General features: G+C 46.9%; 2 protein-coding genes and 1 long non-coding RNA gene across 31 annotated transcripts in view; 2 read left to right on the top strand and 1 right to left on the bottom strand.

Annotated features, from left to right (window-relative positions):
- Positions 1 to 261: 261 nt before the first annotated feature.
- Positions 262 to 10,674, bottom strand: LOC133256198 (uncharacterized). Its single transcript, XR_009739121.1, has 2 exons — positions 6,894 to 10,674; positions 262 to 5,476 (listed from the first exon to the last, which is right to left on the bottom strand). It is a non-coding gene; the product is annotated as an uncharacterized LOC133256198 (long non-coding RNA).
- Positions 10,675 to 10,685: 11 nt separating this feature from the next.
- The window catches only part of TPM1 (tropomyosin 1), a 29,709-nt gene continuing 13,472 nt past the window's right edge, over positions 10,686 to 26,922 (top strand). For 8 of the 29 annotated variants that reach the window (XM_061431079.1, XM_061431084.1, XM_061431085.1 and 5 more), the window contains exons 1-2: positions 17,534 to 17,772; positions 25,892 to 26,025. In XM_061431079.1, the coding sequence (XP_061287063.1) occupies positions 17,641 to 17,772; positions 25,892 to 26,025 (266 nt within the window). In that variant the 5' untranslated portion in view covers positions 17,534 to 17,640. Of the gene's footprint in view, positions 11,009 to 11,760; positions 11,887 to 12,088; positions 12,215 to 17,462; positions 17,773 to 25,891; positions 26,026 to 26,922 lie in introns of those variants that run through there. The other 21 variants (XM_061431076.1, XM_061431093.1, XM_061431067.1 and 18 more) reach the window with 11 other exon arrangements.
- Positions 17,793 to 25,917, top strand: LOC133256197 (cytochrome b-c1 complex subunit 7-like). The gene is given in 3 exon segments (XM_061431104.1): positions 17,793 to 23,603; positions 23,606 to 23,627; positions 23,630 to 25,917. Coding segments are annotated over 3 exon segments (342 nt in total). The 5' UTR covers positions 17,793 to 23,564; the 3' UTR covers positions 23,911 to 25,917.

The raw sequence follows: 26,922 nt of genomic DNA, 5'->3' as shown, positions 1-26,922 counted from the left end.
ATCTTTATCCTTTGAAGGTAGGTTGGCATTCTGGAACAGCCTTAAGTTGCCAGGAACCAGAAATTTGGTTAGTGATTGAGCTGAAGCCACGTGGCTTTCGGTCCAAACACAGATGGTAAAGTTACGAAACTAATTTTATGACGTGGCTTGTAAAACAGCACTAACGATTGTTCCAGTCAGTAGCTTGAGATTTGAGTTTGCCACAACAGTGGCTTAGCAATAAAGGATCTCATCGAAGGCCAGAATGCTGGGCTGGACCACTTTATTTTTTAATTGTTTTTTTTTTTTTTTGGCCATGCTGTACAGCCTGCAGGATCTTAGTTCCCTGACCAGGGATCAAAACCATGTTCCCAGCAGTGGAAGCTCAGAGTCCTATCCACTGGACCTCCAGGTAATTCTCCATTTTTTTTAATTGATTTTCTAAAATTTGTATTTGTTTTTTGGCTATTCTTGGTTTTTGTTGCTGCCTGGGCTTTTTTCTGCAGTTGTAGCCTGTAGAGATACTCTCTAGTTACTCTGACTTCTCATCGCAGTGGCTTCTCCTGCTGTGGAGCATGGGCTTTAGGGTACAGCAGGCTTCAGCAGTTTCAGTATTCCGGCCCTAGAGGCGGACTCAGTAGTTGTGGTACACAGGCTTAGTTGTTCTGCAGCATGTAAGTTCTTCCCGGACCAGGGATCAAACCTGTGTCTACTGCATTGGCAGGTAGAGTCTTTACCACTGAACCACCAGAGAAGCACCTTAACTGATTTTTAATTGCTGTATGGCTTTAGCCTGTATACATGCCAAAGTGGATTTTCCATCCTCTAAGAGACTTGGGCTATGATAAGACTTCTAGAAATTTTTGTGATACATTCAGGAATATATTTTAAAGCAACAGTAAGAAAAATGAGAAATTGTTAATAATTTAATTGTATAATTCATAAAAATATTCATTTATGCAAATTAAATCTTAAAGATATGGCTGCACTCCTTTTTGATCACCATATCCAATCCTACACTCCCTCCCCAGAGGAAGTGAATTCAATTATCAGATAGATATGCAAATTTCCAAAATTGCTTATATTTGTGTGTATACAAAACATCTATTTCTGCTTTATTGACTATGCCAAAGCCTTTGACTGTGTGGATCACAATAAACTGTGGAAAATTCTGAAAGAGATGGGAATACCAGACCACCTGATCTGCCTCTTGAGAAATTTGTATGCAGGTCAGGAAGCAACAGTTAGAACTGGACATGGAACAACAGACTGGTTCCAAATAGGAAAAGGAGTACATCAAGGCTGTATATTGTCACCCTGTTTATTTAACTTCTATGCAGAGTACATCATGAGAAACGCTGGACTGGAAGAAGCACAAGCTGGAATCAAGATTGCCGGGAGAAATATCAATAACCTCAGATATGTAGATGACACCACCCTTATGGCAGAAAGTGAAGAGGAACTAAAAAGCCTCTAGATGAAAGTGAAAGAGGAGAGTGAAAAAGTTGGCTTAAAGCTCAACATTCAGAAAACTAAGATCATGGCCTCCGGTCCCACCACTTCATGGGAAATAGATGGGGAAACAGTGGAAACAGTGTCAGACTTTATTTTTCTGGGCTCCAAAATCACTACAGATGGTGACTGCAGCCATGAAATTAAAAGATGCTTACTCCTTGGAAGGAAAGTTATGACCAACCTAGATAGCATATTCAAAAGCAGAGACATTACTTTGCCAACAAAGGTCCATCTAGTCAAGGCTATGGTTTTTCCTGTGGTCATGTATGGATGTGAGAGTTGGACTGTGAAGAAGGCTGAGTGCTGAAGAATTGATGCTTTTGAAGTGTGGTGTTGGAGAAGACTCTTGAGAATCCCTTGGACTGCAAGGAGATCCAACCAGTCCATTCTGAAGGAGATCAGCCCTGGGATTTCTTTGGAAGGAATGATGCTAAAGCTGAAACTCCAGTACTTTGGCCACCGCACGCGAAGAGTTGACTCATTGGAAAAGACTCTGATGCTGGGAGGGATTGGGGGCAAGAGGAGAAGGGAACGACAGAGGATGAGATGGCTGGATGGCATCACTGACCCGATGGACTTGAGTCTCAGTGAACTCCGGGAGTTGGTGATGGACAGGGAGGCCTGGCATGCTATGATTCATGGGGTCTCAAAGAGTCGGACACGACTGAGCGACTGATCTGATCTGATACATATGTATTATACATATATACTGTATATATCAAACATATTGTTTACTAAAATGTACATGGTATGTGTGATTCACTGCTTGCATTTTTCACTCAACTAAATGAAAAGTGACCACTTTAAAGAGGCAAACTCATTTAAATATTTAAATTCTGGTTCACTTCTTTTTGAAATAAGTTCTTAACTTTATGACCAGGCATTTGGGAGAATTAAGAATAGCCAGAGAAATCAGCAGAGGCACAGAAGAACTTCCACTCTGGGCTAGCCCTAGAATCGTTATTCAGTCACTCAGTCATGTCTGACTCTCTGAGACCCCAAGGACTGCAGCACTCTAGGACTCCCTGTCCTTCACTATCTCCCTGAGTTTGCTCAGATCCATGTCCATTGAGTCGGTGATGCCATCCAACCAGTTCATCCTCTGCCATCCCCTTCTCCTCCTACCCTCAATCTTTCCTACCATCAGGGCCTTTTCCAATGAGTTGGCTCTTTGCATCTGGTGGCCAAAGTATTGGAGCTTAAGCATCAGTCCTTCCAATGAATATTCAGGGTTCATTTCCTTTAGGAATGGCTGTTTCCATTTCCTTGCTGCCCTGGAATTGACCAACTCATTACTGTATGTCTGACAGTGGCACAAAGGCACACAGTGCATAGCATGGGCTGAGATCAAACTCCAGGATTAGAGACATCCAAACCATTCCCATTATCTTTTATGACCCATGCTACACTATCCTCCATATATGTACCAGGAGTCTTAAGAACCTATTTCTATTTCCAGTTTGCCTCATCTTTAGGAGATAATGAATCCAGTGAGTTATATCTGCTATGAGGAAAAAAATGGTATCCCTGTTATCAACCCTGTCAGGCTGATCTAGAACATTAGCTAGGGTTTGTCTCTAATCTCCACATATTTTCATAGATATCAAAAGAGGATTTTGCTTCAGGGAAATGTGTACAGACATTCTCCTGTTGCTTCCATCTGGCATGAGCAGTAGAGAGAAAGATTGAAGTTGGGAGCCAAGAATAAAATCATCAAAACGACATTGGCTGGCATCGAGGTACACGGATCTAGTGGTTTTCTCCAACCTCTTCCCAAGGCAGATGTCACACATACCAACCAGGATCCACAGAAGCTCCACAGTTTGGGGAGGAACAAGAAGAGGAACAGAGCGGTAATGCAATGTCTCCCACAAGAAAAGCCTCCCTTGGGTGGTATTTTAGGACATTAGCTCAGGCTGCCTTGTCCTCAGTCATCTTGCTGGTATTTAAGTAGCCCCTTGGGTTACAGATCATGGCAGGTGCTGGGAAGTAAAGAAGGCCACACTAAAAATACCCAGCTTCTTCTGGAACTCAGCCGGCAGCCGGAGCTCCGTCCTCCAGTGCCAGGACTTCAGAAAAAGAACAGAGAGTTTCCTTCGCCTCAAGCAGTGAGAAAGGTCTGGCTCCTTCCTCCACTGAAGTTACTGAGGTGGAAATGGTCCTCTGGAGAAAACATACTGAAAGAAGCACTTCTACTGAGAAATAGCAATTTCTACTAAATCATGACAACAGTCTCTCTTAAGGAGAAGCCAGGGTCCCGGTAGAATGCACTTGGAAAGAAGGATTTTGTTAGTCAGTCAAGAAAGGGTATTTATAAAAACAAGGAAGTCTGTTGCCTATTTTCAGAACCATAGGCCACCAAACCAAGTCATCTCAACTGAAGATGAAGCTGTTGGCAGTAGTGGGCATAGGCCCAGAAATAAAATTTTAGAAACCCCAATTTTGAACTAACCTAATGCAGCGGCTCTCCTAGAGCCCAGATGGTTGGGAGCCAGACCTCAGCTCGAGCAGGAGGCACCAGGATTGTCCACATCCATGGCATTTTTGCATCAGGTTTCACAGTCTGCAGAGTAAGCGTGGAGCTCTGCTCACCACTTAGGAGGCTGCAAAGGTCACTTTCACATATGTTCTCAGTAGAAACTTGAGAACCAAGTATAAAAATATAAAAATGAATAGGTGGCATCCAATATGAAGGAATGCAGGAACTGCTGGGAAGCAATGATTAAAACCATGCCAAAGCCTCGATGTGGCCCCTGAAGCTGGCTCAGGTCTCTAGTTGGTGAAGTCTGTAGATGCTTTCATTTCTGCCCAGGCTCTGGCTTGGGGAAGCACCCAGTGCTGTCCTGATCACATATTTTGTCTTCATTTTTCCTCAAACACACTGCCTGGATGGACTGGTAGCTTAAACCTTTTGCTGATCCAAAGGTTTAAAAAAAGGAGGTGTAGGTTTCTAACAGTTACCTCAAACTCTCCTTTAAAGCTACTGGGAACAAAATGATTGTACTTATCCTTCTGTCTTCATAAAGATGTTCTTTTTGTCCCATCTTGGGCCATAAACACAAGAGTAGGCAAGAAGGTTGGTTGCCTTGGCCCAACCATACTTTCTCACCAAGTTCTCCTATCACTGGGGAATGAGGGTGCCTTTAGAAGCCTAGGCTGCAGTCCTGGGCTGGGCCATGCAGGGTGAGCCTTCAGTCCCAGCCTTGTTACTATTATCTTTTAACCATGTTCATATGGTGGTACTAATTGTGAAGAATCTGCCTACCAATACAGGAGATGTAAGAGATGTGGGTTTGATCCCTGGGTCAGGAAGATCCCCTGGAGATGGCAACCCACTCCAGTATTCTTGCCTGGAAAATCCCATGGACAGAGGAGCCTGGCGGGCTACAGTCCATGGGGTCACAAGAGAGTCGGTCATAACTGAGTGTCTGAGCACCACCATGATGTGTAGACAAGACCTCTGGTGGCCCCTTCTCCTCTCCTCTTCACCTTATAATGTGTTGCTTTTAAATACAAAATCAAGTATTAATATAAAAACAGTTGGGAATGGTTAATGAAAAAAGCGCCATTTCTGGGAACTGGGGCATTCACATCCTTATTCCCGCACAACTACCTCCCAGGTGGGTGATGTTGAGTTATCACTGCCTTTGGTTTTCTAATCTATAGAGAGGAGAATAGCACTCATCCTGATGCTGACATAAGAAGTTGTGAGGAAGAGAAAATAAGCTTTTTAGGTGCCTTCTAAATTTTACAGCCATAGAGAATATTGCTGTTTGTTCTTTCTTTTTTTCTTTTGACTGGGTCTTTACTGCAGTGTGCAGGGGCTTCTCTAAGTTGCAGCACAAGGGCTTTTCATGCTCAGGCTTCTCTTGTTGCTCAGCATAGGTCAGCAGTTGCAGCACATGAGCTTCTCTAGCTGGGCTCAGTTTCCCCAAGGCACGTGGGATCTTAGTTCCCCATCCAGGGATCGAACCTGCATCCCCTGCATTGGAAAGCAAATTCTTAACCACTGGACCACCAGGGATGTTCCAATATTGACATTCTTGAGACAGCTCAATTTCACGAGTCAGCATGATTAAATCTATACCTCGTTGCTGCTATTGAAAGAGAATTAAGATATAAGACAGGAAAACTCGTGGTCTTTTTTTGTACTGGGAGAACCATTTTGCCCATACAAACCCTCCAGATAGCAAGAGTATTCAGGGAGCTCACCACAGAATCAGGACCAGCAGTGTGTCACTAAACAATTAAGGAAGATGTCTGCGATGTCCTAAAGACCTTTCTCAGAGCTCCAAACCCTCCCTAGAAACAGAGCATATTTTCCTTGGGTTCTTGAGGGTAGTATCACAAACCCTCAAGAAAGAAAATGTTCTTGTGTATGAGAAGAACACGCCGTATCTTGTTCCGTGGGACATGACATGCTGCATTCCAAAACCCAGTGCATGAAGCCATTGTCTATCAGCTTAATTACAGATTCTTCACTTTCCCTTAATTGTGTGAGTCAGCACTGTGGACTCTGGGGGAGTCACAGTAACACAGGTAGAGAGGCATTGCTGTTAAGTAGGGTGGGACTATTAGGTAATAAGGTTTTTGTTTTGTTTTGTAAACAAACAGACCTTGATGTACATATTCAAGTAAGTGTTCCTTTTAAAGGTGTCACATTAGTAAGCTACGCTAATGTTGACTCACTTTTTTTTTTTGACTCACTTTTCTAATCAAATATTGGGAAACACAGTCTGGTAGGTATGGGGGCTCTTATAGAGGGAAGGGACAGTGTATTTAAAATGAAAGATCTCCTAGAAAACCTGTGATATGGGGACTTTCCCAGTGGTCCATTGGAATCCACATGTCCACTGAAGGGGGCATGGGTTCAATCCCTGGCCAGGAAACTAAGATTCCACATGCTGCCTTTGGGGAGTGCCTCCCCTGCAAAAAAAGTATTTTAAAAATCTGCAATATGTTCCTCACAGCTATGGGGGGGAGAGCCCAGACAGCATTTGGGACAACAGTAATATAGTTGAAAGACATAATAAGTGACCTCCCCTGCGCCTCACCCCATCCCCCCACCAAGAGGGTTTTACCCTGTAACATACATAGATGCTTCTCCTGGAGGAAAAGATCCATCTCTTACCCACCTCCCTTGATCTTATAAACTCTAGTTAAGTGCCATGCACACAAAAGGGGCTCAGTAAATATTTGTGGGACATTTGTCCAACCCTATCACAACACATACCCATTCTTCAGGCAACATAACATAGAATCTCTATTTTGAATGGAATTAAGTCTTTTGAGCCTAGTTTTCTTGTGGTTCCTTCCCAGGAACTGTTTCTCCTACTTGTATGGTTAACAGCCAAGAAAACAGTCATTCAACAAACATTTATGGAGAGATGACTGAATACCAAGCACTGGAGAAATCTTCTGGAAATTCCAAGGATGCTCTTGGTGTTCACACAGAACCTCTGGACCAAGGATCCTGTGCGGGGTTCCACATCACCATGATCTGGTCAGTTTTTCAACTTTCAAGGAACATTGACTCTCTCATGTAACCTCAGGAAGGAAAGGGTATAATTATAAGGACCCCCAGAACTGAGATTTGGTCATTGTTTCCCAGTCTTTTTTCCTAATGGTGTTTCTGTTTACCATGATATGTCTATCCCATTCTTTTTCTCTACAACCAACTTCTCTGCTTCCTCATACCTTAAATGATACATGGCCTGTCATGATATATTAGTCAGGAGAAGCTAGTAATGCTTCAGTAACAAACAGCCCCCAGTTCTCAATGGCCTGAAACAGCAGAGGTTTATATCTTGCTTGTGCTACATGTCCACCAAGGGTTGGTTCTGGAGAGAGGGGAACTCTACTTACCACAGCCACTTGGAAATTCAGACTACAAAACAGCAACAACTTTGAAAAAGAACACAGTGAGTCATACTAACTCATAGTATCTACCATAAGTTAGTTCTGTTCACATTTCTTTGGCCAAAGCACGTCAAATGAGCACACTTAATTGGGTGGGGATGTGCAATCAATCCTACCAAGACCTGATTGGGAAGAAAGCCCAAATATCTGTAAACAACCTTAATCACCCTCTTACAAGTGATCTCCAGCCCAAGATCATAACCCCTTTTTGTTTCAGCTGCTTCAGCTATGGATTCATATTTTCCATGCTCCTCAGTTCAAACTACAGTCAAAGAGAAGCCCAGAGGCACAGTCCATCTCTGCCTAACAGGCCACAACCCTAAGTCCCTGGCTAGTCTATGGATCTGTCCTTAAGTCATAGCCACTCAGGTGGGGAACAGAAATATACTGTATATCCCATGGCTGTCTAGCTTGCCCCTCTTTTTCTTTTTTTGGCTGGGGATCGAACCCATCGCCCCTACATTGGGAGCATGGAGTCTTAACCACTGGACCACCAGGGAAGTCCCCAGCCCACACCCTTGATGTTATCCAAAGACCAGGAGATCTGACCAATATAGAAGAAATTCTTGTTTAAGTGAAGATATTTTGCCTGGTCCTAACCCTTGAAGGGTAGTGGATGGTGCAGACCATGAAGTTGGGCTGAACCTGGTTGATTGCCAGGCTATTCATGGAGCAGAATCTCACCAGTGGTGAAATGGAAATGACTGAGGCCAGGGACCTGTTATGTTAACCCATCAGTCTGGGGATTACTGATATGGTACCAAGGAATTTTTTAAATTGGCTTTGTGCAGCTCCATTTGCATACTGGACACCATAGTCTTTGACTTCTAAGCAGGTAAGAGAGGCAGGGAGGGGAAGAAAAAATGGATGTTTTAAACTTAAACAATAAGGCCTGAATGTATGAACCCCTAAATTCAAGCCCCTTTGCCATATACCCCTCTTATCTACCTTTCCAGTCTCACGTCCCAGTTCATCCCCAAGTGAACCTACTGTCCAACCACCATCAAATATTCTCTTTTCTACCCTTGGCTCATACAATACCCTCCTCTCTATCTAATTGCTATCCTTCCTCTAAAATCAGTTTAAAAACCACCACTTTTCAGAATAGTTTTTATCTGTCTGTCAGAATAGTTTTATCTGTCTGTCTCTGACCTGGTCATTTCTACTTCTTTCTCCACTGTTCATGCTGAACACCTGGAAGACATGGATGTATCTTACTTAATTGGGGATCCTGGAGCCTAGTGCCTACCTGGTATATAAAAGTGCTCACCAGTGGTGTGTTTGAATAGATGGTCTATAACACTAGTTCATTTAAGGGAACTTTAGCGTGCTTCTCTATGTTTGGCACAGTAGAGAAAATTCACAATACATGGTCCCTCCAGGAGTTTCTCTAGTTCAGTTGCCTCATTTTATAAATGAGAAAACTGAGGCCCAGAGACAAGAGATGACTTGCCCTCTGCCACCCGAGCAGCCACAATTTACTGAGTACTTTGCTATGCGCTAGACAAAATGCTTTTCATTCTTTATCTCATTTTCATCCTTGTAACAACCCTAAGAGGGAAGAGTTTGTATACCTACCTTACAGAAGAGAAAACTGAAGCTTAAAGAGATTATAACGTGGTTAAGGCCATCTTGCAAGGAGGTAGCCAGGCCAAGTTTGGATTCCAGGGTCTAACTCTGGGGTCCCTACTCATAAACCTTATGCTGAGCTCCAAGTTGGGAAGTCAGCTCCCTGGGGTCCACACATCTGTATATCACCCAGAGGCCTTGAACTCTGTCAGTGTTCCAGTGGCTGGGTTCACGTGCGGTGATTAAAGGGTCCTGGTGAATTTCTGTACCATGCCGTGCCTGTGCACACAAATCTAGTGTTCTGACCATTAGGTCAAGGTATTTTTTTTCCCCCTCCTGGGAGGTTGGGTTAGTGGAAGAAACCTGATAAAATCCTGGGAGGAACTTGATCATTCTCTGAAGGACTTACAAGTTGTTTGACCTGCCTGATCTGCTCAGATACCGTCCAGGGAATATTCAGTATCCATGTAGGACAGGTTGTGAATTATTCTGCAGGGACTGTTAATAAGACCCAACAAGACCCTCACCAGCTCTGCCTCAGCCAGTCTCAAGCAGGGTTTGGGAACAGCCCTTTCTTCCCTTCCCATTGAAAGTCTGAAAAGAGCAGGCTTTTCCCCATGGGGACTGGGAGGAGTAAGAGTTATAGGAGGAAATCCTCCTGCCTCTGAGCAGAGCTTACTGTACAGAGCAGGGCCTGTTCCCTCCTCAGAGTTATAGCTGTGGATACAATGACTTGGCTGGGATAACATTTATCCCTGTGTTCTGGTAACCTAGTACCTGAGTGCCTAACATGGAAAGAGGCCAACTCCCTAAACTCAGTGCAAGGAAAATGATTAAAAGTTAGATCTGGCGGCACCATAGGGATCATCTACCCCTCATCCCCAGGTTTAAAGATGTAGCACAGAGGCCAACTCACTTGTCAAGGTTACAGAGCTGCTGGTGATAGAGACCAAAAAACTAAGTTGCCTGACTCTAAACTCAATAGCCTTTTCCATTAAAGTCACAAGCTCCCACCCACACACCAACAAACACACCCCACCCTTTGGGGAAGTACCACACACACAGGCACACACAGAACCGGGTCCTATGTCCCTAAGGTATACAACTGTCTCTCCCCTGGGGGACAGGGAACCACATAAGACAGATTTGCAGACGTTCTGGCCCTCACCAGCAGACATATACAGCACCCCAGGCCTCCCTCCCAACTTGTCCTTTCTCTGCTCCAGTTGAGTATCCAGAACATGAGAGCCATCCCGGGCTGACACCCTGTAGGCAGGGCGGGCGCCGGGAGCGTATGGGCCTGGGCGCCGTCGCGGTGGCTGCGGGGACCCCAGGTCAGATGCTTGGCGAGCCGCTGGGTCTGGCGGCCCAGGAAGCGACGCGCATCCTCTACCTGCCCGGCTGGCTCCTCAGGCCTCCTGTGACTTAGGACTGCTCGGCTGGGGACCCTAGGGCCGGAGCGTGAACCCTGGGAGGAGGGGGCGCAGAGGGCGGAGGATAGCACCGAGGCCCCCGGTCCGGAGAGGCCCAAGTGCCCTCTTCCTGGCGTTCAGGTTTGGAAAACGGGAGGCCTCGCCCGGCGGCTGCCTCGGCTGGCTGCTCGGGTCCCCATATATAGTCATATCCACCGTCAACTGGGAGGCCGGCAGGCGGCAGCGAATGGGCGAGCAGCCCCCGCGGGAGCAGCGGGGAGGGCGCGGGGGGCGGAGGGAGGAGAAGGGGGAAAGGGGGCAGGAGAAAAAAGCTCTTCCAAAAAAGTATTGGCTGTCTTGAGGAATGCGGTCGCCCCCTTGGGAAAGTACATATCTGGGAGCAGCAGGCGGCTCTGCGCTCGCACTCCGGCTCCGCCGCTTCACCGCGCGCTCGCCTCCCTGCTCCCGCCGCAGCCCCAGGGCCCCTCGCCGCCGCCACCATGGACGCCATCAAGAAGAAGATGCAGATGCTCAAGCTCGACAAGGAGAACGCCTTGGATCGAGCGGAGCAGGCGGAGGCCGATAAGAAGGCAGCGGAGGACAGGAGCAAGCAGGTCTGCGCCTCCCCAACCGTGCGCCCGCGGGTCGCCCGCGCTCCGCCCGCCCTGGGGCCGGGAGCCCCGGGACCCGGCCTAGCACCCCTTCCTGGCCCCTCACCCCGAGGACTCCGGGAGCCATCCCCACTCCAGGGCGCCTGAGAAGCGGGAGGGGAAGAGCAGAAGTGGCTTATTCTAACTTTTTCTCTTACCTGGGGACGCTTATTTCCCTTCTCCGGTTGCCGGAGCCCGCCAAGTCCCATCAAGTGCTAGAGGCACTTCGTTCTGAGGATCAGAAAACAGTTTTGGATCTGGGGGTGGGGGAGAGGAGGAGGGTTGAAGGGAATCAAGTCCAGAAAGTTTTAGAAGTTCTTCTGGACTTTTGACCGGGGAATATAAAACATTCAACTGGGGGAGGGGGGAAGTCCGGGAGTGGGGAACGACAGTCACGGAGTTTTTTTGGTTAAAACAAAGATGGGACAGAAGAGAGGGTATGGCGGGCGCGGAATCGGGCCCATCCATTTCTTCTGCAACACTAAGTTGTGGCCTTGAGCCCACTGAGACCTCGGTAGGAGTCTCGTCCCCGGGAGCCGTGGGGGGTATGAAGTAGCCTCGGGACAAGAGGAGGTTACCTAAGGACCCTTGAACCCCAACTCGGTGGCGCCCCAAAGCTGAAGGGCCCCAGCCAACCCGGTGCCCGTGTTGTGTGTGTGTGTGTCTAACACCCGGTCCGTGCCGGCCGCCCGCGCCCGCCCGCCGCCGCCCCCCAGCTCGAGGAGGACATAGCGGCCAAGGAGAAGCTGCTGCGGGTGTCGGAGGACGAGCGGGACCGGGTGCTGGAGGAGTTGCACAAGGCAGAGGACAGCCTCCTGGCCGCCGACGAGGCCGCCGCCAAGGTACCCCGGGCGCGCGCGGCGCGGCGCACGAATGGCTAACTCTGTCTCTCTCTCTCTCTCTCCCCCTCCCTGTCTTTCCCTTTCTCTCTCCCGCTGTCCCTGTCCTTCTGGCTCTGTGCACCCACAACCCTCCCTTGCGGGATCACGCTGCCTGCCGCACCCCCCACCCCGTCCCGTCCCCGTCCCCCACGGCCACTCCCAGCTGGAAGATGAGCTGGTGTCGCTGCAAAAGAAACTCAAGGCCACCGAAGATGAACTGGACAAATACTCCGAGGCTCTCAAAGATGCCCAGGAGAAGCTGGAGCTGGCGGAGAAAAAGGCCACCGACGTAAGTGCACGCACACGCTGCCCCCCTCACCTGCTGCCCTTGGGGCCTGCTCTGGGGGTCACCACAGAGGCCAGAGAACCATGGAGGAGGGTCACCTCCTCTTAGCTGGACACGTGCGCACAGCCTGCCATGGCCCAGAGCACTGGATGCTGCCCTCAACTGCTACTGCACACGTTCATTTTTATTTCATCCATTCCTCTCTTTTTTCTCCTTCTTTCCCTCACCCCTGGGGTTGGAGGCGGGTGGGGGTGGTGAGAATCTGGGAGAACACAGCAACTGAAATTGGACTCTGGAGGTGAACCCTTCCCCGTGGTGGCAGAAAACCTCTGAGGTGTCATCACCAAGGTTTGTGCAAGCAGAATGCCTAGTTTTCTCCACTTTCTTTCTTTTTGCTATCTCTGGTGGGTGGGAAGGCCTGGTTTTCAGTGACCAATCTAGTCAGGATTCAGAAGACCTGGCCTCTATATTGAAAGAATGACATAGTGTGTGCTACTTAGTCTGAGAAGGTTAAGCTTGATGGTGGGCCTCAGAAACCCTTGAGGCCTCCTTACCAGGGAAGTCTTAATCCAGCCCTTCAGATCTGCCTGGGAAGATGATACTTGCTTGGGTCTGCACTCTGAGGGCACTAGATACAGAAAGTAAGCTGGGAGTTATATATAGCTCAGTGCTTTATATGGTATAGTGTGCTAGCTGCCCCTGGTTCCCCTGCTTGCCCCGCCCCGACCTGCCAGCCTCTGACAGCCACCACATAGTCTCTCGAGGATGATGCACACACCACAAAAGCTCTGCCAGTATTTTGTCTTCTGCCCTCTGAAATCTCTTCTAGCTGAAGAGCTTGCCTCTTCTGCTGCATAAGTCAAGACAGGCATTAGATTTCCAAAGAAATGACTTCTTTTTCACACCATTCTGGAAGCTAATTAAGCCTAGAGGCCCAATTAGGCAAGAATTCCTAGGGAAGTGAGCAACAATTTCAAGAATGTATGAGCACCAGGGAAAGCTATGCCCAGAAAGTTGAACGACTAAGGGCAACGGCAGAATTTTTTGTATGGGAGTAAAGTATACATTGATGGAGGGTCTGGGTTTTGAAATCAGTAAAGGCTTTCTGTGATGTGAAAAGGTGTGAAATGTAATCTCCAAGCGTGCTTTGTAAATGAGAGATCCAGACACAGGACATTTAGAATCTGACAAAAAGAAAAAGTTTCAGTGAAGAGCAAGGTCCCTGGAGAGGGGGTTCAAGGAAGCACTGATTTAGCTAAAATATTTAAGTCACAAACTACCTGGCTTTAGAAAAAGCCAAAAAACATGTATAACTCTGCACCAGTTTTGTATAATGTAGATCAGATGTCTGCTCCGTATATGGTTAAATGGAGGAGGCCTGTCTCCCCCAGATTCTCCAGCAGGACGTTTATTTAGCTTTTTCAAAAGGGCCGCTGATAGATCAAGGAGAGATATTCCTTATAAGGAAAAGAATGCAGAGAATTTGAAAATAGCCCAGTAAGACTGAAAGCAAGAGGAGAAAAAAGCTACTACAATTCTTAAGGGGGAAAAAAAAATCATAATTATTGTGTAACTATGTGGTGCTATCATGTCTTTATTGAAAAAACTTGTTTAAGGGAGCTTTGGAATGAGATGAGGCAGAAGTAGCAAAGAGGATATTTAAAGCTAGTTGGAGGGGGGGAGTGGGCGGAGCCAGGAGGAGGGGGAGGTTTCTGAAACTGTTCCCTCCCCCCCACTGGAAAACTGTCCCTAATATGGTACACTTTTTTGGGGGGGTAGTATATTGATTATCTTCCTCTTTTAGGTTGTTTGCAACCTGTAGGGATGTAGAAGACATTCGTGAAGAAATGCTTTATTTAGAGTGATTCCTAACTAGTAAAAATAGTCAAGACCTGAGGAGGAAGAGACAGATGTCACAAAGGGAAGGAGGAGGTAGGAGAGAGGTCAACTTCCTGAGGTCGAATCATATTACATTTGGGACTAGGGCATTGGATTGTCATTACTCACCAGTGTAAAATATTTTTACATTTTTCTACTGCTAAAAACATTTTTCTACTAATTTTATACCAAACGATTTACAAATCCTATTCCAGAAATGGGCTCGTCCTAGCTTGAAAGGTTGTAATTCACATGGTCAAATCTCTGATGGCTTTGTTTTGAATTTCTTATGGTCTCTCCACCTAAGTGAAGCTGGAGGGGATCAAGGGCTCCATTTTCTTTGGCTTTAAACCCCTTCCCCAATAACTGTGATGTCTATGGCATCTGCAATATGTGAGTCTTTATTCCCTGTAGGTCTTTTCTTCCTAAATCAGTGATTCTCAACCTTAACTAAACATTGATGGTTTAAAAACTTAAAATCCAAGCTGCACCCTAGGCCAATCAGAATCGCTGGGATTGAGGTGATTCCAATGTGTAGCCAAGGCTGTGAACAACTGTCCTAAACTCTTTTGTATAATGACATCAGCATGAAAGTGAACTCACCTCAAACTGACTTTCCCAGGTGTTTGAAAAGCAAGACATTAAGTCACTAGTTGGCTGCTTGGAGCATGTGCACGTGTCCAGCATTTTCCAGGGCTCCTGAAGGTTCCCAGATGCTCCCTCTCCCACCCTCAAAGTTGGAGACCTACTGTCTGTACCCTTAGGGAAGCAGTTGTGACCACCCTCCTGACTAGACAAACTGTGGAAACAAAGCGAGAGGCTCCACCTACAGGATGTGAGAGCCCATGCTGGGACCTGTGAGTCTCAGCAGAGACTGTGATAATGTCCTTAGCAAATGAGTCAGAAAAGCAAGTTCAGTTGTTAGGGCTTTCGAGGAGGAGGGGGTTGTCAACTGTGTTTTCTTTCTCTTCATTATTCCCACACTTAAACACATTGGAACTGACTTGAAGGGCCTTCTGTGAGAAAGGTGAGGAAAGAAAGCCATGAGACTTAGAAGACATTTAAAAACATGGCCCAAGGGGAGTATGGACCGAGACTTGTTCCCAGAGATTGTGTCCACTTTGGTTTTCATCCAGCTGCAGCCGGATGCTCTCATAGGGTTCTGTTGGCTTCCTTGGTGTGCTTTTTTTTTTTTTTTAACTTCTTGAAGGTTACATACTGTATTGTTGCATTTATATAACATTCAAACAATTATAACATTATAGAGAAGAAAAATAGTAGATGCCAGGGCTTATATAAGGGATGAGGCAGGGGATAAGTGAACAGGACTTCCAAAAGGCAATTTGAGGGATCCTTGGGGTAAAGGAAATGTTCAGTATCTTGTCTGTATTTATTGTTGTTGTGTAGTCACTAAGTGTCTGACTCTTGGCAGCCTCATGGACTGTAGCCTGCCAGGCTCCTCTGTCCATGGGATTTCTCAGGCAAAAATATTGGAAGAGGTTGCCATTTCCTTCTCCAGAGGATCTTCCTGATCCAGGGGTCGAACCCACCTGCATTGGCAGTCACATTCTTTACCTTGGTGTGCTTTTAAAAGGCTTCTCAGTCCAGCCCAGAATTGGTCAGATTCCAGATTACAACCTTCCTACAATCAGAGAAGGTTGTAACTAGAAGGGACCCTTGAGACAATTGTTTTTATGGAAAAGAAAGTAAGTTCCAGAGAGGCTGGCAGGTCTGAGGTCCCACAGATGGTTATGGGCCATAGCCTGACTCTTAAGACAGTGCTTGTGTGTGTGTTTTTTTTTTTTTTTTTAACTTTTTTATATTGGAATATAGCTGATTGACAATATTGTGTGATAGTTTCAGGTGAACAGGGAAGGGACTCAGCCAAATATATATGTATCCATTCTCCCCCAAACTCCCCTCCCCTCCAGGCTGCCACATAAGATTGAGTGGAGCTTCCTGTGCTGTATAGTAGGTCCTTGTTGGTTATCCATTTTAAATATAGCAGAGTGTACATGTCCATCCCAATCTCCATAACCATCCCTTCCCCTCAACCGTAAGTTGATTCTCTAAGTCTGTGAGTCTGTTTCTGTCTTGTAAGTTCATTTAAGGAGTTTCATACCTTATTTCGGAGAAGGCAATGGCATCCCACTCCAGTACTCTTGCCTGGAAAATCCCATGGACGGAGGAGCCTGGAAGGCTGCAGTCCATGGGGTCGCTGAGGGTCGGACACGACTGAGCGACTTCATTTTCACTTTTCACTTTCATGCATTGGAGAAGGAAATGGCAACCCACTCCAGTGTTCTTGCCTGGAGAATCCCAGGGACAGGGGAGCCTGGTGGGCTGCTGTCTATGGGGTCACACAGAGTCGGACACGACTGAAGTGACTTAGCAGCAGCATACCGTATTTCTCCTCTAAGACAATGCCTGTTATTAACTAAAGCTATCATTGAGTTCCCTACTTACCTTGTATTGTGCTTCGCGCTTTCTATTATTTCATAATCCTCATGTACTACTTGGAGAAGGCAATGGCAACCCACTCCAGTACTATTGCCTGGAGAATCCCATAGGCGGAGGAGCCTGGTGGGCTGCAGTCCATGGGGTCGAGAAGAGTCGGACACGACCGAGTGACTTCACTTTCACTTTTCACTTTCATGCACTGGAGAAGGAAATGACAACCCGCTCCAGTGTTCTTGCCTGGAGAATCCCAGGGACAGGGGAGCCTGTGGGCTGCCGTCTATGGGGTCGCACAGAGTCAGACACGACTGAAGCGACTTAGCAGCAGCAGCAGCACGTATTACTATTAACCGCGCTTTTACAGATGAAGTCACGTTGTTTTCCAAGTCACACAGCCAGGCGAGAACCAAAACCCAGCAAGACAGCATTTAGGAGGTTTAACCTCTGCAGTATGTTAGTGGTTTTCACGTCATGAGTTTGGAGGGGAGGAGAGTTGCTGGGTTAGGATCTGGTGTTCTGGGGTTCTTTACAGTCCCTTTGGGGACACATTTAAGCCCCAAACCCCTCGCTCGGCTTCTCTCCCTCTTGGGCAGGGATCTGGCAGTCCGGAGCGGAGCGCTCCCGCCGCCAGTAGGCGGCACCGTCGCCCCTTGCAGCCAAATCCGTTACTCCGGGTTCTCCGCGGCGCCAGGGCGGGGCGCTGGGAGTCCAAGTAACATCCTAGGCGCCGTGGGGCCCCGTCTCCTGCCCACCTGGTGCCCCCGCAGCGCGCGCCGCGCCCTTCAGCCGGGCAGCCGCGAGCATGCGCCGTGCCTCCCGCGACTGGAGAATTCCCGGGGTCCGCGGCGCGCGACCCGCCCCGCCCGCTGGGTCCGCCCCCGGCGCTCGCGCACCCGCTTGCGGTTCGCCTGAGCTTCCCGGGAGGCCGAGACTTCCGGGCTGAGCCTGGGCCGCAGGGGGCGCCGCCGTCGCGCGCTGCGGCCTGGGCGGGGCGGGCGGTCGGTCGGAGTGCGGCAGCCGCAGCAGCAGGAGCGCAGCAGCCCGCCTCTCCCACCGCAGCCCGCCCGCTTGCCGGCCCGCCGCCGCTCGGCGCGATGGCGGGGAGCAGCTCGCTGGAGGCGGTGCGGAGGAAGATTCGGAGCCTGCAGGAGCAGGCGGACGCCGCGGAGGAGCGCGCGGGCAGCCTGCAGCGCGAACTGGACTACGAGAGGAAGCTGAGGGAGACCGTAAGGGACCCACCCATCACCCACCACCAGAGGCGCCTTCTTCCCGATCGCCCCCCCGCCCCCGCCCCGGCGCCCCGCAAGGCCTCCCGGAGCCCACCTTCTCTACCCCTCCCCCTGCCTCGGGGGGCACCTGGCGCACCTGGGCCCGCAGGTGTCGTCTGGGGAGGGGTCTTGCCCCTTCACCTCGGCCCTTTTCATCTCTCTGGTCTACAGTCAAAGAACCGAGGGGAAAGCAGGAGTGGTGTTGAGAAGGTTCTGGAAGCAGCACTTTCCCAGAAGGGGCTCTGTGTGGGGTGTTTGCGTTCGACACGGCGCCTCGGGTCCCCCGAGGCAAAGGGATGTGCCCTTTGCCCTCCTGGCATTATTTACTCGGAAGGTGGGGACAAAAGAGGTCCCTCCTTGTGGAAATCTGTTCTTTTGGGAAGGACGCTAACAGATCACGTCTGAGGCATTGCCAGGTTTTGAGGCCCGGGGATGCTGAACTCGCCCATCTCTGTCTAGCCTTGGTTTCTTGAAAGCCTGTTTCTCTGGGGTGGGTGAGACACTGACAGCGCGTGTTTTGACTTAGTATGCGGCCCTTTGCCTTTCCCTTTCTTAACCAGCCCTCCTCCCAAGTTCTCCTGTACAGATAGATGTTCCTTTGTTACCGAGTCTTGAAAAAGTTGGCTAAATGGCTATGATTATTGGGTGTTTTCTCCCGCCGGCTTCCCCCTCCCCCACTTTGAGTGTAATATCTGGCTTCCTTCGTTTTTCCTAGGCAAACGTATCCAGCAAACAGGAACAGGATCTCAGAGGTAGTTTAGGCGTTCGCTGTTTGTTCGCTGTTTGAGTATGTGTGTTTTATATCAGGATACTCAAACACCTTGGAAATTTTAGGACAAGCGCTCATACACTGTCGTGCTTGTTGGGTGGGTGGGAGGGTGTGGGCACGCGCGTGCGCGGGGCCTGTGCGCGATCAGTCGTGTCCAACTCTTTGCGACCCCATGGACTGTAGCGTGCAGTACTAATAGAAGCCTTTAGAGAAAAAGTGTATGTAATGAGAAGTGTGTGTAATGGTGTTATGGTGGGCTGTAGAAGCTATGGGACCTGTGTTGCATAAAATACCTAGAAGCAAATGGATCCTCTTAAGAGGAAAGCCTAACTAGATGCAGTTTCAGATAAAATGGAGAGGAACCAGGAAATCGATAGGCAAGAAATCATTTTCTGTAAAGGACAAGACAGCAAAGGTCCCGTGGCTGTTTCTGCATTTCGCCAGGCAATGAATGAATTCCAACTCCTTCTCTGACTCGCTGTTGTCCTTGAACCATTAGAACCAACAGAACAGGATGATGGATAAGAACTTTTGACCCTGGCTGCGAATCATTGAACGTGTCAGCCCCTCAGTTCGCGGACTGCACAATGTTTGTAATGGTAGTACCTGCCTGTTGTGAGCATGAAAAGAGTATGTGTAAAGAAGTTGCCATGGCGCTTAGCACACTAGTGCCTTGTGTCAGTTAGTATTAGAATGGCTTTGCACTCTGCATCGCTCATTATTCCCTTGCTTTCAGTTCTCCAGCTATCAAAGGGCTTTAAAAATGGGATGCTCATTTCACTATATCTTAAAACACTCCATTTCAATGCTTCTAATCAGTAATTCTTATTTCAACTTGAACAGAGAGAGGACACAGGCAGGCTGGAAGGAATGTTTGATGGGTCAAAGCAGTGTTAGTGGTGGAAGTTGGTAGAGCTTCCCTCCCCCTGCTAAGAAAGGGTATATGTGGTCTTGTACAGGAGCGCCTCTTATGGACTCCTGTCCTGGTGATTGATGTTAGACACAGAAGATAAATTTTATGAAGGGCACATTGTGACTATTACACTCACCTTCTCTTTTGGGCTTAGTTTTTATAACAGTACTCTTCCTGGGCCAGTTGGGTAAAAGGTAGTGCTTTCATTCTTTTCAAAGCTTTATGTTAAAAAGTTTAAATAACTTCAGTTTTTAAAGCGATTTTTGAAAATAGTCTATCCAGAAGATGGGATAGACGGACACAGAACTTTTTATGAAAACAACTTAAGGACTGGGTCAGCCCACAGAAGAGGGAATTTCAGATTGAGAGGTGTTCCTAACTTACAAAACTGAAACTTGAAGATAGCTAATTTAAGGTGGTTTCTTGGTAGTTGTCAGACATAGCTATGAGTTAAGCTAGCAGTCACAGTTTTTCTTGGCAGCAGAGATTAAAGTTTAGTGACAAAGTCGTGAACCACTGCAAAAAAATATTTGGAGAGTTAGCTCTACATTCAGAGTCTCAAAGGTTCAGACAGGCTGTAGTTAATTGGCCCTGTTACACCAGCACTTACCTTGGAAAAAGCAGTCATCTCTCTTTTTCTACTGGTTTATTTTTTCCAAGGTGTGTGGGCTCTTCAGAATGTTGGAATGCAACTACTTTGCTCGATGTAGTGGTTGACTCTAGGTCTTGTGACCCACTGGGGTTTTGTTTGTCTTTTGTCCTTATCAAAGGAAAAGAGGGAGCAAGAAGAAGCCAGTCCTCCTTTCTCCTTTCTGGATGGTACCCAGCAAACAAAGGGACTTACAGTTGCAACCTGTAGGTTCTTAATTGGTAACTTTATTAAATCATAGGAAAAACCAACTTACAAAAATCCCAGCCCTTTCCCGCTTTAGAATTGGTAAATATTTCTGAGACCAGGATTCTAAAAGTGTATTTTGTGTTCACATTGGCACCCCCAGGGTGGCAATAACAGGAGTGTACTCTCTGCCTTTCTGCTTTCATATATAGATGAGGCTAAGGCACTACAATGCCCTGTTCATATCCCTTCTTGCTCATTGTACAAATATGCCTCATGAATTATAGGCTTTGGTGCGGATAGAGAGGTTGTTTTTATCTCTTATCCATGGGAGTGCCCCTTAATGTCATGCGTGTTTTTTTTCCCCCTTTCCTTACCATATAAGGGCAGAAGTTTAACTTGGCTGTAGTGGCTTGGTCTTACACAGTAAAGGGTGAAACCGTCTCTGGACAACTACACTTTGCATGAAATAAAAAGACCTGACCTGTGATCATCCCATGCTGCACTCCACTTCAGGAGGACTTGGAAAATATATTCAGAGGATTTGTTCTTAGAATATAATATTATTCTCCTACCATTATTTCTTCTTAAGTGTTAACAGGACTACTTGTTTTTAAAGTAAAAGTCATTGCTATTTTTAAATTGTCTCTAGGTATATTGACTGTAACATCTGGATTTTGTGAAAATCTAGGCCCTGTAAAAGTTTTCTTTCAGATCTGACTTGGAGAAATATTTTTGCTGTATTGTGTGGGCATGCCTCTGATGGCTTTGTAGCTTTGTAGCGTCTTGTAGAAGAGCACAGGAATGGTGTACACCTGCCCTGTGGAAGAGGGCTTCCCAGGTGGCTCAGTGGTGAAGAATGCACCTGCCAACACAGGAGACAAAAGAGGCTTGGATTTGATCTCTGGGTCAAGAAGATCCCCTGGAGCAGGAAATGGCAGCCCACTCCAGTATTCTTGCTTGGAGAATCCCATGGACAGAGGAGCCTGGCATGCTATAACCCATGGGGTCGCAAAGGATCAGACATGAGTGAACAGCTGAGCGCACCCCTTGTGAAATGGGATGGGGCAAGGCACATACAGCTCTAAGGCACCTCACAAGTGCAGGGCACCTGGTGGTTGTTTAACAACAATTCTCCAGGAAGACAGTTGGTAGCCTTTACTAATATAGCAGTCTCTTTTCTGAGTAGCTCATAGCATGTTGAGACACAATAGCATTTTTGAAATAAAAGAAACTAACATCCTAAACAAAGACTTTGCCAGCAGTGTCAACACATGGGTTACCTTGTTAGAAGGTAACCTAGGACACTGAGGGTGATTTTTATGCCAGGAAATAATTTGCGTCTGGGGTCGTGACCCTTCCCAAATGCCTTGTTATTTATATCTGCTTTTTAAATAACAAAAGGTCCTGTGGCTGTGAGGTTTGTACTGAGGCAACAGCCAGTGAAGTCTTAAGTAGACTGCCCAGGTATTGTGATGAAAACAACCTTAGAAAATACCTGAATAAGCCTCAGAACTCAGAGAATACATACCAGAAATAAAAGCAAGTGAAGGTGAGAGATGTGAGCCTTTTGAACACAGCATAATCCAAAAAAAAAAAGTGAAAAGAGTGCCCTTAATTGATGAAATTGAATGTATCTTCAGTTCTAGGGAGCCAAACTTAATTGTGATCAGACCAGTACTGTAAGGCCTGAGAAGCCTGGAAGAGTCCAGGTTTTTCCCTGGGGAACCTTTTGTAGGGATACTTACTCCCCAGATACTGCATTCAAATCCAGGCTGTAACCTACAAGCACCTTTGCCCATCTTGCTGTGAAACCTCCCAGGGCAGCAGCCGTTGGCTTCTTGGGTTGAGAACAAATGCTCTGTGTCCTTGTGTGAGCTGTTCCCCCTTGGGATTACTTGATGATGTTTTTGATTTTATACCACGCCTTTTTTCAAAAAGCATTGAGAGGACTTGCTCAGCAGATGATAATGAGTACAGTTCTCCTAGTCCTGGTTAGGCCTTGTCCCGAAGGCCTTTCTTTGAGTCAGGGGCTTGAATTGGGGGTGACTGTAGAGAACCTGCCGTGCTGATGTCAGAAGGTGGAAAGACCCCATAGGTGAGAACCAACAATTCCAGGGCTTCTCTGAGGCTCCAGGAAGCCTTGAAAAGTGAAACAGGCAAGCCTGTACAGGAGGAGCAGGGAACTGGGTACTCGTCCTGTCTCCCGCTGATGGCTATGTGACCCAAGCATGCTTCAACCCTCAGGGTCAGAGGTCCCTCCCTCTTCCTATTTGCTCAACAAAGAGCTGCATAAGTGCTTCCTGTAGGCTTTGCTGGCGTCTTTGGGTGGGGTGGTGGGTGGGTGCTTTTTTATAGTGCAGATTCCCACCTTCCTCTCTTGACCTCTTGGATCAGAATCTCTAGGGATGGGGCCTGGAAATGTGTACTTTTAATATGTGTCTTCAGGTGAACTCAGACAGCCATTTGTGGGAATTAGGGACCCTTTGAGCTAAACATCTGAGACCCCATTTTTGTGGACCACTTACAGGTCTGTTCTCTGCATTGACCCAGTGGGGCTCCTGGAACTGGTATCCATTCCTGGCTGTTGTTTGGGTGCCCTCTATGGGGCCTGTCGACTGGTATTCCTATAGGACACAACCCCTAATGTAGATTCTACAAAATGCTCCAAGGGGGAAAGAAGTTCCATTTATAAAACTGCATCCAGAGCTAAAGAAAAAGCAGAGTGGAGGCCAGAAGAGCAAAGATTGGGATCAATGGGGGTTCCTCTCAGGGAGGGAGATCTTTTGTGCAGAGGCAGGAATGAACATGGAGTGCTGTCTCCAACGCCCCAGGTACATGGGAGCCTGGGGACCCAGAGTGGCCTGTCACCTGAAAGGTCCTTTCCCTAGAGCATAAACAGTCTCCTTTCTGTGAGTACAAAGTCCTTGAGGTCAGGGCCCAGATTGAAAACAGAGCTGGAAACTTCTAGTGTGGTGGCTACAGAAATTGTTTTGAAAATCTTGTTGACATTTCTCTGGCCACAGCACCTATAACAAGCATATTTAAGAAAGAGGGAGAAAATACTTTTGAGTACATGACCTAGACACTCTACTGATTTTTTTTCTTGGTGGTATTTTAGGGGGTGGGTTTGTTTTGCTCTTCATTTTAGTTTTCAGCTTTCAGAGTTGCTTGCTTGTCCTCCCACCCCAGTTCATAAAAGGAATAGAATTTTCCTTCTATCTCAGGTCAACATGGCAAACAGGCTAGCCGTTTCGGCATCAAGCAGGTGGAGCTGGAGGGTATTCGAAAATGGTATGCAAGGCTACTGGGTTCAATAAACTGGGCTTAATGCCAGATGATACAATGTATGAGAATGACGATGTAAAAGAAGCCATAAGAAGGCTTCCTGAGAACCTTTATAACGACAGAGGGTTTCGCATTAAGAGAGCGCTGGACCTGAGCATGAGGCAGCAGATCCTGCCTAAAGAGCAGTGGACAAAATATGAGGCAGATAAATTCTACCTTGAACCATATCTAAAAGAGGTTATTCAGGAAAGAAAAGAGAAAAATGGGCAAAGAAATAATTTAGTAGTCTAAATCTGTGGATACAGCTGTTCTCAAGTATTTTTATGAAATTGGTTAAACCTGAAGTGTATAATGTAGAACTCTTTGGGCTGTAAATGTATTGCTTTAAATAAATATTATAATTCTTGTTGAGGGGAGTGAAAAAAGGAATAGAATTTTTCTGGAACTGGAAAATACAGAAATCTGACCTGACCCAAAGATATGCCGTTAATGTATACCTTCTTCCAGTTTTGTTTTTTTTTTTTTTAATACAGGGCTAAAAACTTTTAAAAGTTCTCGTACTTAAGAAATGTGTTATCCATATTACCCTCATCCCTCCCCCCACCGCCAGCCCCAAAAAAACCATGTTCACTGGCCATTGAGACCTGGTGGGGCCCAATTCTCACTGTGCATCTATAATGATTGACTTTGTGGGTGGGTACAGTTGTAAACTGACCTTGGATTCGTTTCACATTTCCCCCTACTCCCTGCCTCCATCAGCCAGTTGTTACTACATAGTTAATTTTTGACGAGATAAAAGTGTATTTGAATGTTTTTATAGAGTCCTTCACCGAGGTTGGAGATGCCCTAATCACCTCTCTTTCCCAGAGAGCACTTGGCTTTTAAAATTTTACAAATCTAGATGAGCAGAGAGCAGAGTGTTCTCATGTTCCTTTAGTTCAAGGCTGTGATCGTAGACTCTCACTACTTCTACATTTCCAGCCCGGGTACCATGGGTCCAGAACTCAGAAAGTTGCTTTTGTTTAAGTTGTTTTTGCTTATTTTATTCGGTAGACATTTACTGAGCCCATACTCCGTGTAGAGAATCATGATTCCTTGCACATAAGAAGGAACGTGAGTAAGGAAGATAGCACTGTAGGTAGAGAGCTAGCATCATCCCTAAGTGCAGGCCGTAATTTTTAGAAAACTCCCAAATGTCCTGAAAACCCCATCATTGCAGGATAAGCACACATTCAAAGTAGATGATGTGAGTCTGAGTGAACTCTGGGAGTTGGTGATGGACAGGGAGGCCTGGCATGCTGCGATTCATGGGGTCGCAAAGAGTCAGACGCGACTGAACTGAACTGAACTGAACTGAAAGTAGATGAGGAAACACTACCAGATTAGCAAATTCCATCTTTCACTTCCGTGCATAATATTTAAACAGCCACCAATGCAAGTGTATGTAATGGACTCAGCCAGTCTTGCAAGTGTCCTGAGGCTCATAGTAATAAATGCTTGTAACTGTAGGTAAACATCACATCCCAAAAAAAGAAGCATATTTCAGAGATAGATACCAAGTGAAAACAGTATCTAAGGAGCTTGAAACTCTTCTTGTAGCCACCCTGACTTGTGAGAAATGCCTGTAGGCTTAGGTCACAGGCGCTTGGGAAATTTGTCTTGGCACTATTCCAGTGTGACCTGTTATCCTCAAGAGGTGCTGAAGGGCACGGGGGCTTACTGGGTTTTGTTGTGTCTCTGTATGGTTTTATATTTTAGAACCACTGAACTTAAAAATCTTTTAGTTCCTAAAATATTTAATAAAGCCCCTTTGAGAATGTGATCAGAAGAAAGGAGAATTGAGACTCCTGAGTCAGAGTTCTCGCCGAGCTCCTCTCATCTTGTGTGATGGAGCCTGGGTCAGTCCTGTCGCCTCTATCCACACCTCATCCCCCACCGTGTGAGGTGGCTGTGATGAAGCTCCCCTCTGACAGTCAGATAAAGCCAGCCTGTTGAAATCTGTGGTAGAAAGGAATCAAATGAGAAAGTGTTGCTGACGGTCTCTCTGTCTCGCGGGGATGATATATGTGGATATATGTGGACAACCACTGGATAAATCAATGGATGAACATATCCAGCAACTCCAGAGTTGACCACGGCTTGTAGCACACTTTAGGGTAGCTTACCACAAAGCCAGGCTTCCTTGTTGAACCAACGTTTCAGTCCAGCCCCTCTTGAAGGCACTACCCTCACATCCTCTCCAACACTAAAACACCTCTCATTCTCTGCCCAGGCTGAAGCCGACGTAGCTTCTCTGAACAGACGCATCCAGCTGGTTGAGGAAGAGTTGGATCGTGCCCAGGAGCGTCTGGCAACAGCTCTGCAGAAGCTGGAGGAGGCCGAGAAGGCAGCAGATGAGAGTGAGAGGTGAGGCCTCCTCGTCCAGCCCACCTGTTAGCACAACCTTTCCCCCTGATGGAACCAGAGGGCTCTCTGATCTTGGGTGTCTGAGGATTTCACAGCACCTTGGTGCCATTTCCTCACTTGATCCAGGGGTAACTACTGGTTTTATTTAACACTAGTGGAACACTTTTGTTTTAAATCTCAAGGTTGCAAAGAAGAAAAAGACTCTGTTCCTGCCCTCCTAGAGCTCACCACCCAGCGAGGGAGATGGATGTATAAACGGGAGGTTCTAGGGATGTGATTTGGTTCTTTCATTCCTGCTGACCATGGAGCAATTCTGCATTTTGTTTAAAAGATAACTTTATGTTAAAATACACCAAGAAGGCTTAGGCTGAGGTAAATAAAGTATGGGCTGTCAGTTGTCAAATAGCCCAACAAATGAGTGAAAGAGAAAGCACAGATAAACCAGAAATATAATCCACAAAAGTAAGTTGTGTTGGACTTAGTAAAGCTGGTAAGTCATGCGTGCACAAGTAAATACAGTCAGATCTGCATGTCCTCTGAGCCCACTCACCCCGTGACCTGGCTCTCCCTGACTTATGACCCCAAGATCCAGCCTTGTGGTAGTAAAGGAAGACCAGGGCCATATCAGCCATCATGTTATTCCAGCAGGCATTTTCTCTCATGCTTAGCTGCTCAAGTTAATGTACTCCTGTTGCTTGGAAGCACTCCAAGAAAGACTCCATAATACAGGAGAGAGTTCTGTCCTTAGAGAGATGAGGAAGCAGTGTAGTGTCTCAGACACTGGCAGTCGGTATCTGTGCTATGACCTGGCAGGTATATGCAGTCAATCCTTTTGTCCCTTTCTCCATTTTTGAGGTGCATTTCTGCTCCCTGCCACCATGGGAAAAGGGTGATTTC

This window comes from Bos javanicus, chromosome 10, assembly GCF_032452875.1.
Source record: "Bos javanicus breed banteng chromosome 10, ARS-OSU_banteng_1.0, whole genome shotgun sequence".
NCBI classification, from domain to species: domain Eukaryota; kingdom Metazoa; phylum Chordata; class Mammalia; order Artiodactyla; family Bovidae; genus Bos; species Bos javanicus.
The sequence above is the reverse complement of the archived record's forward strand: the minus strand, read 5'-3'. Positions and strand labels throughout refer to the sequence as shown.